General features: G+C 37.6%; 1 protein-coding gene across 1 annotated transcript in view; it reads right to left on the bottom strand.

Annotated features, from left to right (window-relative positions):
- The window catches only part of SNTG2 (syntrophin gamma 2), a 194,157-nt gene that overhangs the window by 66,381 nt on the left and 111,167 nt on the right, over positions 1 to 16,609 (bottom strand). The window contains exon 9 of the mRNA XM_085056753.1: positions 12,535 to 12,626. Within this exon, the coding sequence (XP_084912879.1) occupies positions 12,535 to 12,626 (92 nt within the window). The remainder of the gene's footprint in view (positions 1 to 12,534; positions 12,627 to 16,609) is intronic.

Here is a 16,609-nt window from a genome sequence, read left to right as displayed (position 1 = left end):
AGTTTCACATTCTAACAGTATGACTGAGACTTAGTGACTGAGATTTAATGAAGTACACTTTCCTAGTAAATGAAAAATTTGGAATGAGATTGCTGGTAATGCTAAAGAATCTTTTAGACAGCAATCTTTTTGGGGACAGGAATTTAATATAGAGCATTTGAAATCCCTAGAACAATCCAGCTTTCATTTGATTGAGATCTAGTGTTTTTGCAGTATGAATATTTCATAATCAAGTCCAAAGGCTAATTTTGTTTTATAAAATTAGACACAAAAGGCTAAGGTGTCTTTGAAGTCTAGAATAAGAAGTAGGGATATTGATTAGAAGTGAAAGACAGTAAGACAAAAACAGAAAATGAATATGTTAGTCTATATAACAAACTGTTTCAGGAAGCACCACTGTCAGAAGTCACCAGAGGTGCAGAAAATACACCCTATAAATAATTGTACATATTTCCTCTGTGTTTGCATTCTCTGGAGGGCATCTGCTGGGAACAAGCTTTTTTGCTAGATGGTTCTTTGGTCTGACCCAGTGTACTGAGCTGGCTGACCTTCAAGCCATTTCTCTAATAAACAGCTGGTGCTGCTCATCTTGAAAACTCTCCACATCATTCCTCCAAAGCACAAAAATAGAGTTCATCTCTGTAATCACAGCTTTTATTGTCTCATTCATTTTATACCTTTAGTTTTCCGCTGAGATCACCAAAAATGTTGCCAATTAATGCCAATTTGCTTGTAACACCTGTCCATTAAGAAATGGATTGAGCACAAAAATCTCGTTTTTGACAGAGCAGTGAACAAGAATCGGGTTGTAATGACACATAATCACTACCTGCCTGGAACAGCTGTGTACTGTAGACCTGGAGGAGGGTCTGACTTTGTACCCCCTTAGCAATCACTGACCTATGAATGACACTGTGGGCAAGTGCTCTGTTGCTTTCTTAAACAGCTATATAACAACTCATTAATGTGCAACCAAAAAGTCTTCCAAGAGGTAGAATAAGTCCAGAAAGTCCTCCACTAATGGGGAGATGTAATCAGACATGCCTGTATAATTAAGTTTCCACTAAGAACATAGGAAGGAGGGCAAAAGATCCCAGCTGGCTGTGACTGTCAATTTTTTATCTTTTTTGTGACATACAATTTGCAGAGTTTGGGAAACTCAGTTATTTTACCTTACTTACTTTTAAACTGTCATTGATTCTAAATCTCTGCAAGAAAAAAAATCATGTCCTCAGATGAAAGTCTTTCTGAACCTTCTCTAGTAATATAATTTCTGCTAGGGCCATACCTTGAAAGCAGCTGCAGTGTTATTTTAGGTTGATATGAGTTTCTTCAATAAACATGGGCTTCAGGAAGGTTGAAGCTGGGTTAATTCACTTGGAATCAGAAATACTCAGGGTCACATTACTCAGCATGATTAAGCTTGGTTTTAAACATATTTTTCATCTCATATTACAAACACTGTTTGCTTTGCAAAAAGGCCAATAAAGCCTGATCCTTGGAAGTATCCAGGGCCAGGATGGATGGGGCTTTGACCAGCAACCATCATGAATGCCATCATATGGCACATGCAGGACAAACAGCTGATCAAGCACAGCCAGCATGGGTTTAGGAAAGGCAGGTCCTGCTTGACCAGCCTGATCTTCTCTGAGAAGGCCTAGTGGATGAGGGAAAGACTGTGCTTGTTGAGTTCCTGGACATCAGTAAAGATTTTGGCACTGCCTCCGACAGCATTATCTCGGAGAAGCTCACAGCCTACAGCTTGGACAGGTACACACACTACTGGATAAAATATGGCTGAATGGCCGGGCCAGAGAGTGCTGGTGAATGGAGTTACATCCAGCTGGGAGCTGGTCATAAGCTGTGATCCCCAGAGCTCAGTATTTGGGCCAGTCCTGTTTAACATCTTTATTGATGATCTGGAGCAGGGGATTGAGTGTACCCTCAATCAGTTTGCAGAAGACACCTGCTGGGTGGGAGTATTGATCTGCTGTAGTGTAGAAGGATCTGCAGAGGGATCTGTACAGACTCCATCCATTGCATGAGGTTCAACAAGGCCAAGTGCCGGGTCCTCCACATGGGTCACAACAACCCCTGCAGTGATACAGGCTGGGGACAGAGTGGCTGCAAAGCAGCCAGGTGGAAAAGGACCTGGGGGTGCTGGTTGACAGCAGCTGAACACAAGGCAGAGTGTGCCCAAGTGGCCAAGAAGGCCAATGGCTGGAGAAAAGGCAGCTCTGGGGTCCTTACAACTCTCTACAACTGCCTGAAAGGAAGCTGTTGCCAGGTAGGATTTGGTCTCTTCTTTCAAATAACGCGTGATAGAACAAGAGGAAATGGCCTCAGTTGCACAAGGGGAGGTTTAGGTTGGATATTAGGGAAAATTTCTTCACAGAAAGGATTGTCAAGCATTGGAACAGGATTCTCAGGGAAATGGTTAAGTCACTATCCCTGGAGACACTTAAAAGGTATGTAAACAGGATACTTAGAGACATGGTTTGGTGCTGGACTTGGCCATTCCAGGTTAAGCTCAGGTTGCCTTTGATGATCTTAGAGGTCTTTTCTAATCTAAATGAGACTATGATTGTACCATTTTGTGAAGTAAGAATCAAGTGTGATATCAATTAGGAAAAAATACAACCCTTTTTGGTAATTTGGAACTTATCAATTTTCTGGTTTAGAGGATTTAATATTTCAAAATGCATCATTAAAATCTTGATCCCTTTCCATAAACATATATTTCTACCAAGCAAATGTAAGAGGTATGACTAATCTTGATTACTGTCTTTGTTGACCTTAGTTCAAAAAGAGATGATTAATGATGATGCTGTTATTTATTTCTCAAGATAGTATTTGCTGTTTCCATTTTAGTGAGCATTGCTGAGAATTTCTGAAAAGAATATAAAATATCTCTCTGTAAAATATGCATATGAAAATGGTAGCAACATCAATATATTTGATATTTATATATTGATATATTTTCCTAGTAAAAACAACTCTGAGGTTTAAATTATAGAAACATAAAACCATAGAGTATCTCAAGTTGAAAGGCACACATAAGGATCACTGAGTCCAAATCCCTGCTCCTCACAGGACTACTGTGGTGGTTTTGATTGGCCCAAAACATCAGTGAAGTGTTTTTAACATCTAGGAGAAATTTGGACCCCTCAGAAGCTGTTCTAGTAGGCCTAGGGAGGTGTCTGAGGGGTGGGGTGTGGCACAAAGATGGCTCCTGTGTGTCCTGAGTGCAAGTTCTGGAAGTTTTTACATCAAGTCCAGCAGAGCCAGTCTCTGATGGCTCTGAAAGTGATGGACATGCTGCCGGCCAAGTTTGAGCCAATTGGAGGTGCTGGTTACGCCTCTGTGAAAACATATTTAAGAAAAATTCAAAACAAAGCAGGCGCGCACTTCTTTCACTTCTTTGTAGTTGGAGAAGGAGGAGGTGGAGGTGAAAATATGTAGAGGAAGAACAGCATTGGAGAGTGCCAAGGTCAGTGAAGAAGGTGGAGGAAGGGGTGCTCCAGCGCTGGAGCTGAAAACCCTCTGCGAGCCACAGTGAAGGCCATGGGGGGGCAGGAGGTCCCCCTGCAGCCCATGGAGTCCACAGGAGTGCAGAAATTCTGCCCACAGCCCACGCCAGAAGTGCAGGTGGATGCCTGGAAAAGACTGTGAACCAGTGGGAGTCTCATCTAAGAGTTAAAACTGCAAAGGCCTTGCAAGAGAGAGAAAGGCCTTGCTCCTGGGATGGAAGCAGCCTGGCCTCAGCTTGGGAGAGTCTGCACAGCACCCTATGGACAAAAAGACTCATGTTGCAGCAGAATTTCAGGCGGGATGTTGCTCGTGAGATTGAACCCACGCCAAAGAAGTTCCCAGAGGACTGTCTCTCGTGGGAAGGACCCCTGGCTAAGTAGAGAACCTCTTTTCCTGACTGGACTGACCAGAAAACCCCTCAACCTGCCCCCTGTCTGTGTTGCTGGTTTGGAAAGAGGGAAGGGGGGGGGGTGAGTGCAGAGACTGCTTCTTAAGAGGGTGGGGGTGAGAGCAGAAAACTGTCTGGAGAGAGAGAGAGAGAAACAAGTAGAGATAAAGAGTATTTGTAGTAGAAGAATTCTAGTGATGAATAAATTTGAGAATCTGCTCTGTGGACTGAAAAGAGACCCCACACCCTGCCCTCCCCCCCACCTGGCTTGTGGATTGTAAAGGAGGAAAGGGGGTGAATACTATAGGTTCGTAAGAGGGAGGGGGGAGTGAACAAAATGATGTATGAAAAGTTTATTTTTGACTTCATTTATCCTCCAATTCTGTTAGGTAATTAAATCACCTTTTGCAACTTTAAGCTTGAAGCCTGTTTGCCCTTTTTCGTGCGTCCTCCTGGCAAGGGTCCTATCTCAAACCCACGACAACTACCTAAAATTAAATCATCACTAAGAGTGTCTTCCAGACATGCCTTAAACTCTCAAGTACTAAAAGAGCTTGGCATAGCTTCATTGCCTTAAGCTGTAACTGAAAACACTGGCCATTAAGTTTCAGTGGATTTCATTAAATTTTTTTAGATTAGAAAATACTAGCTTTCATGCATCTTTTTGATGCAAACTGGAGTGTGTTTTTTCAAAGCTCCATTACTAAAAATGTTTCAGCATACTCAAAAAAAAGCCATTAATATAATATGTTTTTCAAACAGACAGATCTGTCTTACACTTATTCTGGAGGAAGAGAATTTGAGTTAGATAATTTCTTGCAACAACATCAACAACATTTAAGTGAGAGTGAACTGGATGTGCTCTCTCTATAGTATTTAGTCAGGTCTGTGATTATAATATATGTATATATACATATAGAGGTAGGTTAATCTTCAGTATATCAATGAACTGATCTGACCTATGTATGGCTGAGCATTTGCTAACACTTATTATAGGGCCAGACAGGAAGCAGGGTCTTTGTGTTGCCTGGAGAAGAAAACAAGACTGCTCCATTTAGCATTTAATGAGTTTCACATTAGCATACTTTAATCGTTGAGCAATAAAAATACCAAATGTTTAGCCAGGAATAGAGATATGAGTGAAACTCTTGTGATGCCCAGCCAACAAAACAAATTATGGTGATAGCTACCATAAGTAGGAGTCAGAGCTTTCAACTTGTCTCAGAATTCAGAGGGATTTAACTATGATATCAAAATACCTGTGCATTCCTTTGATGCAGCATGGATTCAGGAGAGGGTCTGTATTTATTTATTTTTAATGGAATTCTTAGATGCAGCTGCACAATTCTGTGACAGCTCTAAGAAGACAGTAATTATCTGGTAAAGTATGCATCACCGAATCATTTAATAGATAAAGGCTTCTATAGAGGAAACAAGCTCTTGCAGGTGAAGTTACAATTTGGACTTGTAATATGATGTCTTAAAAATTCCATGGAAGTAGAACCTGTTAATTACAGCTGTATTCCACATTATTTTAATTGACAGACAGTTAATTATAACGGAAGAAGGTGAAACAGCATGTGAAACAACCCCTCCTTCCAATCATAGAAAAGAAACACTGTTTTAAATCTAATACTGCATCAGATACATGCTTTTGAAACGTAATGACTGCTCTGTAAGACATTTAATTCTTCCTAAATAATGCATGAGTTTGCAGACACTGAGCCCCTCATGTGATGTTTACATAGAGAGCCTGTATAGCAGTACGTGTTAGGGACTTACACTGCCTTATTCACCGCAATAGCTATGCACTTAAATCAATTGGATTACTATTCTACTGGTGGGGAAGAAATTAAAAGCCTTTCAATTATGTTAGTTTCTCTAGAGGTGATTTACAATGGAAATATTAATGAATATTTCATTACAGCTGTGCTGCTAGGTGCTAATATATTATTATTTTTTTAATGAACCAATGGGGTACAGGCCTGACTAAAATATTTTTAGAGAATACATATGGACTAATTGACAGAATCTTGCACCTTTTTCTTTAATTTGTTTCCCTTGAGCTAGTATATAATTAGTTTCCGAGTAACCTCAACAACCTTGCCGGGAACATCCTTCCAGATATATTCTTCCTTTGAGGGTAGGGGACAGGGCCAGAGTAGTTTACATTAAATCTCAGCGCGAAAAGCAGAAAGTAATTATGACTCCTCAAAAACTAAAATATTAGCAGTCAGAAATCAAAACCCAACATTAAATGCATATAAGGAAAAAAAGAATATAATGTTGAGATCATTATAGTTTTACATTGTAAATGCAAGTGTACCCAAATTTCAGCTGTTAGAGACAGCTTTTGGCAGCCTTTTATATCCCTAAATGGGGCATGCTGTCCTTGCTTAGAAAAATTAGCTCAAGGTTAGGGAAACTCTTTGAACTTCACACAGTTTGCACATCCCTCAGGATAAATCTGAGCCTTGACTCCCGCTTCTGTCTCTAACTATGAGCTCGGTGTCAGTTTGTAGCCAGAGTTTGTGGAAAGACACTGGATGAAAGTGGGAGAACTTGTCAATTTTACTATCATTTTTCTCTGTAGGCCACTCACACATGTATCTGAACTGTCAGAGTTCCTCTCTGCTAAATCTAGAAACATCACCATTACACGCTTCTCTGCTGCTACACTGATCATTACCAGGGCTGCGGTATTTGGAACAGTAATAAAACAAGAACTTGGCAAAACAGGAGACGGATCCTCCTAGTTAAAAAAAAAAAAAAGCTTCCTTTCATTTACTCTAACACTTCATCTTCTTCATCTAGTCTTCAATCTCAAGATTGTTACCATGCATGTTTCCCTCTAACCAAGGACTTCTGATACTCTCTGCTGAACACAAGAGATGGCAACTCTTTCTCTTCACCGTGTTGGCAACAGGTGAGAAATGGCCAGAATTTTTTGTTTTCATATGAGACAGTTTCAAATTTCTAACTTCTCTTTATAATCTAGTTCTGACCTGAAGTGGTCCATTTTTGCACATTTGTAAAGACAGAGGAACAGCTAATATGAGAAAAAAATAGAGATTATTTTATCTAAGAATGAAATGCAAATTTTATTACACTGCAGTTCTCATACTGTACTCCTGAATCATAGGCCAAACAGAAGAGGATCATTTACTAATAAATTACACCACTCTTCAAAACTCATTTTTCTATCTGTGCAAACAAAAGGTACTCAACACTCAGTGCAATCTATAGAGCAATACAACTCTCCCTAAAGCAGATTCCTGGTGACAGGTTGCATGAAATACTCCCCATCATCCATCAAGTAGCCAAGGAACTCAAAATACCTTAAGTGTAATTGAAAAAAAAAAAAAAAGAAATAAAGGATAGGATTAGGATAAAGGAAATGACCAATTTCTATGAGAAATAATAATAAAAAGTAATTATAAATGTGGCTTTATCTCTGAAGCCTGTTTATTTTTGCTGCTGCTGCATACCCAAAATGAGTAAGTTCATAAGAATTGTAAAAAAAAAGGTATTCACATGCAAGGGTTCTGTATGGGGGAAATATGTATAATTAAGAACTGAAACCAGATACCTCAAAAATGCAAGTTACTGTTTTGTACTTGGCATATTACTTCCACTGTCATCCTGCTGCATTTTTTTCCTGAAAGACAAACAGCTTTTTCTGACCTTTATTGGTCTTTCACTTCTTTTCAAGTGAAAATAGACTTGAATTTAGTCAAGCCTCACTTAAAAAATTGAAGTCATCTTCTTTGAAGGTGTGTGAATATCAGATTAGTTTTCAGTGGTTTAAGTGAACACTTTTCAAACTAGTTCTAGATTTCATAAAGGGGCAAATATTGCTCAGTATTCATCTATGAATGAACTAATAAGACTTTCTTTGTATTTCCAATGTCGTATTTCCTTTCATCAGCTTTTGTTAAGACACTAAGCTAAAAAAAAACAAAAAACAAACAACAAAACCAAATCAAACCTCAACCCATACGTGACTTAAACTTCACTGGGAAATTTCTGTGCAGAAGAAATTACTAACCTGATCAATCAAGTGTTAAATACTACAAGAAATAACTCTGCTGAAAGTATTAACAGTGACAGTGGAGATTAATAAAACTAAAAGATAAAACTTTTAAATATACCTTTTATTTGCTTCATTAATGTCATAGTAAAAGTCCCAATCAACTCTAATTAGAATTAGAAAAACACAGCACTTCCATATAGCTAAATTTAACCAAACATTTCAATCCAAAATCTTTTCCTTACAATTCTATAGTAGTGAAGTAGGAAGGTGTTATTTAAAAGTTTTTTTCCAGCTTCTATTGCTATGATTTCTGAGAAGTATAACCAGAAACAGAAAATCTGGATTATTTTTCACTGAGGTGGAAAAGGGATACTCCCTTCATATTTTAGTAACTGATGAAAACTTAATTGCAGTGTTTTCATCTCAATTCATAAAGGTCCTCAGCCCAGCAGCAGTCCAAACTATTTAAGTGCACCCGGCTGTGTTCATCTATTTTACCTTTCTCTTCAGCAAAAAATGGAAGACATGGTGACATAACCACTGTGTACCTCTAAGTGAGATATTTTTGTGTTTATTACACTAATACTTTTATGAATTTGCATTACCAAATTATACACTGTGAACTGAAAGTCAAATCAAAGTTACTTTGCTTTCATACTGTGTGAGAAAATAACAGATTTTCAGATCAAGAGTTGGCAGAGGCAATTCGTATCACATGTGAAATCATTCTAATAGAAAAGATGTTGAACTGGAATCCTGAAGCTTCTCTTTTTAAAGGTGAGCTACAGGATGATAAAAACTAAAGAATAGAAAACCTTAAGAATGGTCAATATACTGAAATGGAAGACACTACAGGAGTGTTAAAAAAAATAAAAGTGTTGGAGCTTTCGTATGTAGGGCATCCATTCAATCTCAATTCAATGTTCTGGTCATACATTCCCCTAAAGTATTTATCAGAATGGCTTTTACTCTCAGAACAAGGGTGCACACCTCCCTGTCTTGAATCCTCTTCCCTTTTTGCCTTCCAGCCCTTGGGATTGAGTCGTATCATTCTGTCACTCTGGAACCAGGACTACCACAGATATTAAAGATACAGCATTCTACTGGTCCTTTCAAGAGCTGAGCATTTGTATTTTTTTCTTTTTTAAAAAACCTGATGATGAAGTAGGCAACATCTTTTTTAAAGCAAAACTGTTTAATTTAGCAGATGAAATAAAGGCATCAAGGAAAAAATATTTTACAATTTAGAAAAATTTAAGTGTCTTTTTATCTTCAGCTAACCAACTAAACCTAACATACACTATAAAAATTAAATTAAGAGTTCTTAAATTATATGAATACACAGAAAATAACAATTTACTCTGATCTCACTTTACTTATTAGAACATCACTTTTAGAAAATTCCAGGAAGCTGGACTCTCAAACCATGAATCAAAAATCAAAAAGTATATTCCACCTTTGCATTGTAACTGTCATATTAATCTGTGGTGTCTAAAACAGCAAATCATTTTATTTACAGTATTTTTTTTCCACCAACAATTTTTCCAGGGAGCTGGCCTGTATGTTTAGGATATTTGGACATCTAGTGTTCAAATAAACTACTTTCAAGGTACAGATGAATGTAACTGCCACTGTCAATCCCTGTAGCATTCGTCACAGTGCCCAAATGTAAAATAATTAGGTGTGAAGAGAGCACTTCTGCTCATTTCTCTGGGTTTCAGAAAAGCCCGTTAAAGGGATGCACTGCAAAGTGCTCTGAAATGATAAAGCATGTACATAAATCCTGAAGATGGTATCACATCAGGTAGAACAAATGCTTCACTGCAGATGTGATAAAGATGTCTAAGAGAGGCAAGCTAGCACCAGAACTGAAAATGGTATAATAATTTTAGGCAGAAAGGTCTTACTGCTAAGATGGTTCAACTACTGCCTCTATGGTACAAGTCCACTGTAGTGCCTCTGTATTATTGTTTTTCAGGACATATGTAAAATGACAGCTTAGCAAAACTAGCATAACAGTAATTCCTTACCTCCCATTCCTGTCCTTTGCTTTACATGGTGTGCTTTTTGGAGCAGAATTTCCACTTATAAAGATGGGTGAATTGTCTATTATGGCATAGATCTGAGTATGGTTAGGAAGGTACATAAAACTGCAACACAAATTTGCAAGATGAAATATTCAAAGAGAATCAGATCTCCCATACCAGGGTGATATAAAAAAGGGATTTAAATATCACTAGCCTTACTAGGCAATATCATTACAGGTGTCCTAGGTTGCAATATAGATGTATTTATTTATTATTCTATTACTACAACATGTGGGGGGCATTGGTTGTTATCTCCTGCTATGACCCACCCCTGATAACAGACAATGGGCATCAAGAACCAACTGCATGACTCATGGATTTATCTCATCCTATTGTGAGATGCTCCACCCAGGAGGGAGGAGCCAAGCATTCCCACCTGGATATAATCTGGGCTCTTGAATGGCACGAGCAGACTTGTCTACTGGATTCCCAGAGGATAAGAGCTACCAGTGGACCTTCAGGAGGAGATCAGACCTTCCACAGGATCACTGCTTCAACCTAACTACTTCACTTGGACTGCTACCACCACCCTCACTAACAGGGTGTCAGGTTGTATCTGACTCTGTCAGTGCTCTTTCTTGTATTATTGCACTTATTTTTAATTTCCCTATTAAATTATAATCCCGATTTGTGATCTCCACTGGGTTGTTTTCAAACTAATACAACAGGAAATGTCAGTTCTGCTTTTACTTTACCATAGAAATGAAAATATCTAATTGAATAAGAGAGAAGCCCTCACTAGATGGTAGTTGAAACACATTCATAACCCCTTCTCAAGATGTGATTGCAGCTCAGTTACAATCACAGTTTAGTTCAAGAAAAGTTTGACCACACATCTCCAGTGGATCCTCTCAAAATCCAGTCATTCCTGCTCAAAATTCTTAGAGCCTTGCTTTTAAATTTCATAATAAGAGTCTAGCAATTTTTTATTTATTTTCTGTGAGGGGAGAGCATTACTTTTACAAGCTATGATGTAGATTGTTCTGCATTATTCCACTTCTAGGTCACAGTGTTGAGTACATTAGCTCTTCAAATGACTTTATGTCAAGTTTCACAAATGTTAAGTGCTGTATAAAAGCCACCTTTTACCTTACTATTACACCTTTTTTTACTTTACGTTTTTTCACTTGTATTTCAAGCTTATACCCAGTCTCATGTGTGCTATCCTGGGAACTAATTCTAAAATGCTCTGTTATGAGTCTACAAAACTCCAGCCACTCATTTACATTTTTATAATGCAAAAAGTTCAAAGTGTGTGATTCCCACAGTAGTCATATTGATTATTAAAAATTATCCTGACACACTTATTCTAGCATTGAGTAGGCATTACTTCAGTAAAATGTGCTACTGCAATCACTGGCTGTAGCCCTCTTATAATGTAAGCTTGTGGAAGAAAAGACTTTCTTTGTCTGCAGAGCACCTGGTAATAATCATCTGGATAACTGCAAAGAAATAAACATGAAACCTTTTGTATCTATGACCACTTTGGACACCAGACACTAAGGTACAGGTATCAGCACAGAAGAGCATATTTCTATTTATTTATGTACTGTATATACATATTTATATTATCATATATGAATATATTTTTAGCAGATGAAAATGATCTTTAAGGAGTAGTATAGAGAGACAGTGCTCAAAAAAGTGAAAAGCTTGAGGGAAGTATAGTAAGTATCAGACACTGATATCACTGTTGGAGAAGAAAAGACAGAGAAGGAGCTTTCTGTCCATGCACTGGATATTCTTTCTGTATAATTTAATATCCAACTGAAAGACTAGAGCTGTGATTTATTAGGTGTTAAGCATGAAGGTCCACATCCTTGTACAGCTACTATTTACATGTTCAATCTTCATTACTAAAAGGACAGCACCGTTGCCTACTAAGACATCCTATCTTTGGCTTTAGTGACTACCATTTTGCCTGGAGAAAGGAACTTCTTTTCTCTCCCCCACAACGCTGTAATTAATTTTCTGCAGTTGTTCACTTCAGAAAAAGAACTGAATATCCTCTGGGTTAAAGAAAGAGACATTTTTTTCCTCACTTATTTCTTTCTCTTTTTGTCCCTATCTTTCCTGTTTAAAAAGTTTGCTTCAAGAATTCAACTGTACATTATTTTCTTAATTCTGTGTACATTTCGGCATCTCAAGCTGGATCAAATTCAACAGTACAATGCTACAATTTGAAAAAGTATTACAAAAGTTCATATAAATTCATATCTAAACAATGTTTAAGTATTGTTTAAACAATGTTTAAATCTTACTGTTTTCACTCCTCCAAGCTTTTCAGCTGCCTCAGAGTAAAAGCTTAGCAGTTCAGGGTCATGTGTTGAGAACTTTGTAAGTACAGAATTTCACAGTATAAGCACTCTTAAAAATCAATCAAAGAAGCAAACAACAAAACCAAAACTAGGACAGTCTTACTCTAGCATTTTGAAGCTTCGAATGGGAAAAGAACTTACAGAGCTTACAACGTTTTTTATTATTCATTTGCGTACCGTGTTAGTTGAGTTTCCATTTAAATGTAAGCCACTGTCAAAGAGAGGTGATGAAGTTCCGCTGCTATGATCACTGGATGGTCCAGGAGAACCTGGAAATCAGATCAAGAAAAATAACTGCTGATGTTAAAAATATGTGCATATATCAGGTAATATTTATTCCAGCTGTAAAACAGAGGAAGGATTTTTAATATGTTTCACCAAACCAAGACAGAAGTACTACTGGTATTTTAGAAAGACAGCCAATAAAATATCCATATACTATACTTAATGTCTAGAAAGTAAAAAGATAGCTAGATGTCATCTGAGAGGGTCTTTTCTCATGGGAACTATTTGTGTGCTTAACTTTTTGCAGGATTAAGACTCTTTTTCACTGAGAATGAGCTATTCAAAACCAAGTAAGCAGTTCAGTTACACAAAACACATTTAATAATTCAAAGAACAAATTTCCCATCAAATCATAAAAGTTTCATCTTGGAGTATAACCATGGACTGTAGTTATAAACAAAGATAACAGGAAACTCTCAGGCAAGTACTAATTGGACACATACATACACTTTATTAATGGATGTATCTTTTCCTTAAAATGCCAATTATTTTTAAAAAAGATGCTCCTTCTTAAACTCAGAAATTGAAAGAAACAATCTCCCTGAACCATTGATATTATGTCAATATCCTAAGACTATAGAGTTATATTCTTCAAAATATCTCTTCTTTTAGCAGTTATGCATCATGATCCTACTCTAGTAGTTCAAAGTGACTCCAGGAAATCTTAATACTTTTGTAACATATAATAACGGAAACAGCACAAATTCACATCATTGTGTAATTTCTGCTTAAATATAAAATGTTAACAAATAGAACCAATAATATACAATTACTGTCAGACAGCACTTGGTCTTATCAATAATGCACATAAAATCAGTTGCACAGCACTATATTCATCATCACTGAAAACCCATTTTTCCACCTGAAGAACTCACCTGAAATTGCGTGTAACTCATCTAACATTAATAGCTCTGTCAAGTCTAACATCACAGAAGTCAAAAAGCCATTCTTATTCATATATTTTTGTATGTATCAATTCCATGTATCTGGAAGATTTAGCAAAATGGAACTTAATTCAAGAAAAGCACATTTTCTCCATTAAAAATCTCTGTCCCTTCAGTGCTGAGGTCTCAGAACTAAATTCTGAGTTTCAGCCTGTTTTCATCTGGAGTCCTTTCAGTATAGTTCTAGGTCACGTCAGCAGAAGGAGTCATGCTCCTATGGGTCTAAACCAAGCACAGACTCTAGTAGTTAAAATGTTTTGTGGCTCCTATATATGTGCAGTAGCCACAAAAGTTCATGTTCACAGTCATAAATAACTATAGTGACTTGTTGTCAAAAAATGAAAAAAAACTGGCAATAAATTCTCCACTGAAGAGTCTGCTTGCTGGGAAATCTGACTATCTCCAGCAGCAGATAACTGTCACAGGTTCACGAATCAATCAGATTCTAAAAGTGGAATTGCCCCACCTATTCAGCAGTTTGAGCATATCAAAAAGCATGAATTCAGGTTTTTACAAATCTTTAAATCCAGGTTTTACCAAAACAAAAAGTACTACACTAGAATAATTGATTATTTTTACATAAAGAAATCTTAAATTCATCTCATGGGAAAGCTAGGAATAAAAGGCTAAGAAAGAAATTTCCCTCCTGCCACAGTGTACCAGCAGATTTACTTTTCAGCAGCTTTCTTTCATTTTCTGTGTATTCCTAGCTACACAGCCTGTCTCAGGCCATGCCACCTCCATCACTGCAAACATACATCCATCGACTGCAAACAGTTTCACAAGCCTTTTTTTGTTCCTTGCCATTTCTGCCCCATTCATGGACTACTCCTTCATAACCTCGCTCAGCATCTTAGAAATTCTCACTGCAAATGCTCAGGTACTTGCATAGAAGGTCCAGTGCTCTCATCTCTCCAAGGAACTCTGCCTTCCCACATGGCAGCCCTAGAGCAACCAGGTAGTCTTTCCTCCCTGTTTTTAGAACAAAACGCAATATTGTAATACACTGTCTGCTACTGCAGCCCTTGCCTGAAATGAGATTACAAATCAAGTGGAAGGTACCAGTCCAAACTCTGGAACATTATTTTGAGAAAGACTATCAAAGCGTTTATGTTAAATAAATCATCTGCTACAGGTGACTCCACACTCCATGGCTGTAATCACAGAAATCATGGAATATTCTGAGTTAGAAGGGACCCACAAGGATCTTTGAGTCCAACCATCAAGTGAATAGCCCATACAGGGATCAAACCCACAACCTTGGTGTTATTAGCACCATGCTCTGACCTAGAGCATCCTGCTGGCTACTGATGCCATGGAAAAAGGCATTTGGTACTTTGTGAGGTTTCCAGCAACCATGACTGCCTATTTGTCTGATCCTACCCATATAATAGACATTCACCCTAAGAGAAATGCAAACCTACCCTATGACAGGCATAATCTATTTAATTTGCTTATTCTCAGCCTTTGGCATTCTTGTTCTTTTGGGAAGGTCGGGTTAGGAGGAATCCTGCGGGAGAGGAAAGATCTCTGCCTGATCGTTACTTGAGCAATAGCCGAGCATGTGGAGAGAGAAAAAGAAACCACACAACATACCCTGTGAAGTGAGAAGGGGTCAGAGAGACATAGAGATTACAGGGATATGAGTCTGAAGTTCACACAGGAGGCTGCAATGCCCCTGGGAGTAACAGGAAAAAAAAAAAAAGGCAGGACTCCATGGTGTGGGAAATAAACTTTGTAAGAATCACAGAGGATTTTGGAGAGCCAGCAGTAAATCAGAAAATCACTAAGATAGCTGACATTAAACCTAAAGCAAGAACTCATTTGCAGTGGTACAGGTGGAGTTGTTTATGAATCCTTTTATAATACTTTTGACAGAATAAATGTGATTTTTTCCATTTACAACATTAGGTATTTACTACTTATTTTAATAAAGCTTATATTTTATTTTTAACTTTAAAAGCCTTATAATTTCTAGAAAAGTCTCTATTAAACTTCTGGACAACTCTGGACAACAGTTCCATCAACAGGACACTATTTATTTCAGACAGTGAACTACACTAAATCTCCAAATAATGAACAACCCTCAAAATGCACAACGGCAGAACAATGTACAGCTATCAGTCAGCAAGACTTTATCATTTATAACAATTTATCTTATTAACATTCCTGAATGATACTGGAGACCTCTTGTACATAAATAAAAACTCATTGAACTAGCTAATTATGGCATAAGCAACCTCCAAAAGACAAAAAGCCCATTACAGAACAACCACAAAATTAAAATCAAAGGAAACACTCTAGATGATTTTTAATTACACTGCAAGGTTTGAAAATTCAGAATATTCTGATTATTTGGTATAACTATCAAATAGAAAAAAATTTTAAAAGAGTCTCTTTTACCATAAATTGTCCTGAGGAATTTTTCTGCCAGCAGGGAATCTTACTTAAAAGGGTCCTGCAAGCACGGTTTAACTCTGGGATGGTAATGAACTTAGATCCAGAGAATCCTTAACGACAATACCCAAGAACTGATGCCATAATTATTCTGTAACAGGCTAACCAATAGGCTCATATTCAATTTTATGATTCAGCTCAAAAATCCAAAATGCCTCTTGGTTTCAAGAAAGAAAAATCTATCCTCTCTCTAGCTGACAGAGACCTTAGAGAAAACCACAACCATGTGATGAGGAATCATCCTTGTCATGGAGCCAAACAACCCAAGGAAGCAGACAATTAAAGACCTTATTGGCCCATAACAGCTTCTGATCCAGGCCTGACAGTTTTTTGAGAAGTAACTATTTGCCTTATGCAAAATTCTGCCAAGCATTCTGCAATATTTCATAAAATTGCTGATCAAATAACTGTGGCAGAGAATATTTGTTGGAATAAAGTTATTTACCATTATGGACAGTCTCCTAATAGTCTAGTAAGTGCTAAGTGTCCCAGACAGCTGTGAAAGAGACAAAGATCAATACTGGCATATCACCCTTGATTAGGGCCTCCTCCAAACACAGAAACAA

The sequence above is a fragment of the Lichenostomus cassidix genome, chromosome 3 (assembly GCF_008360975.1).
Source record: "Lichenostomus cassidix isolate B80296 chromosome 3, HeHo_3.0, whole genome shotgun sequence".
Classification (NCBI taxonomy): Eukaryota; Metazoa; Chordata; class Aves; order Passeriformes; family Meliphagidae; genus Lichenostomus; species Lichenostomus cassidix.
The sequence above is the reverse complement of the archived record's forward strand: the minus strand, read 5'-3'. Positions and strand labels throughout refer to the sequence as shown.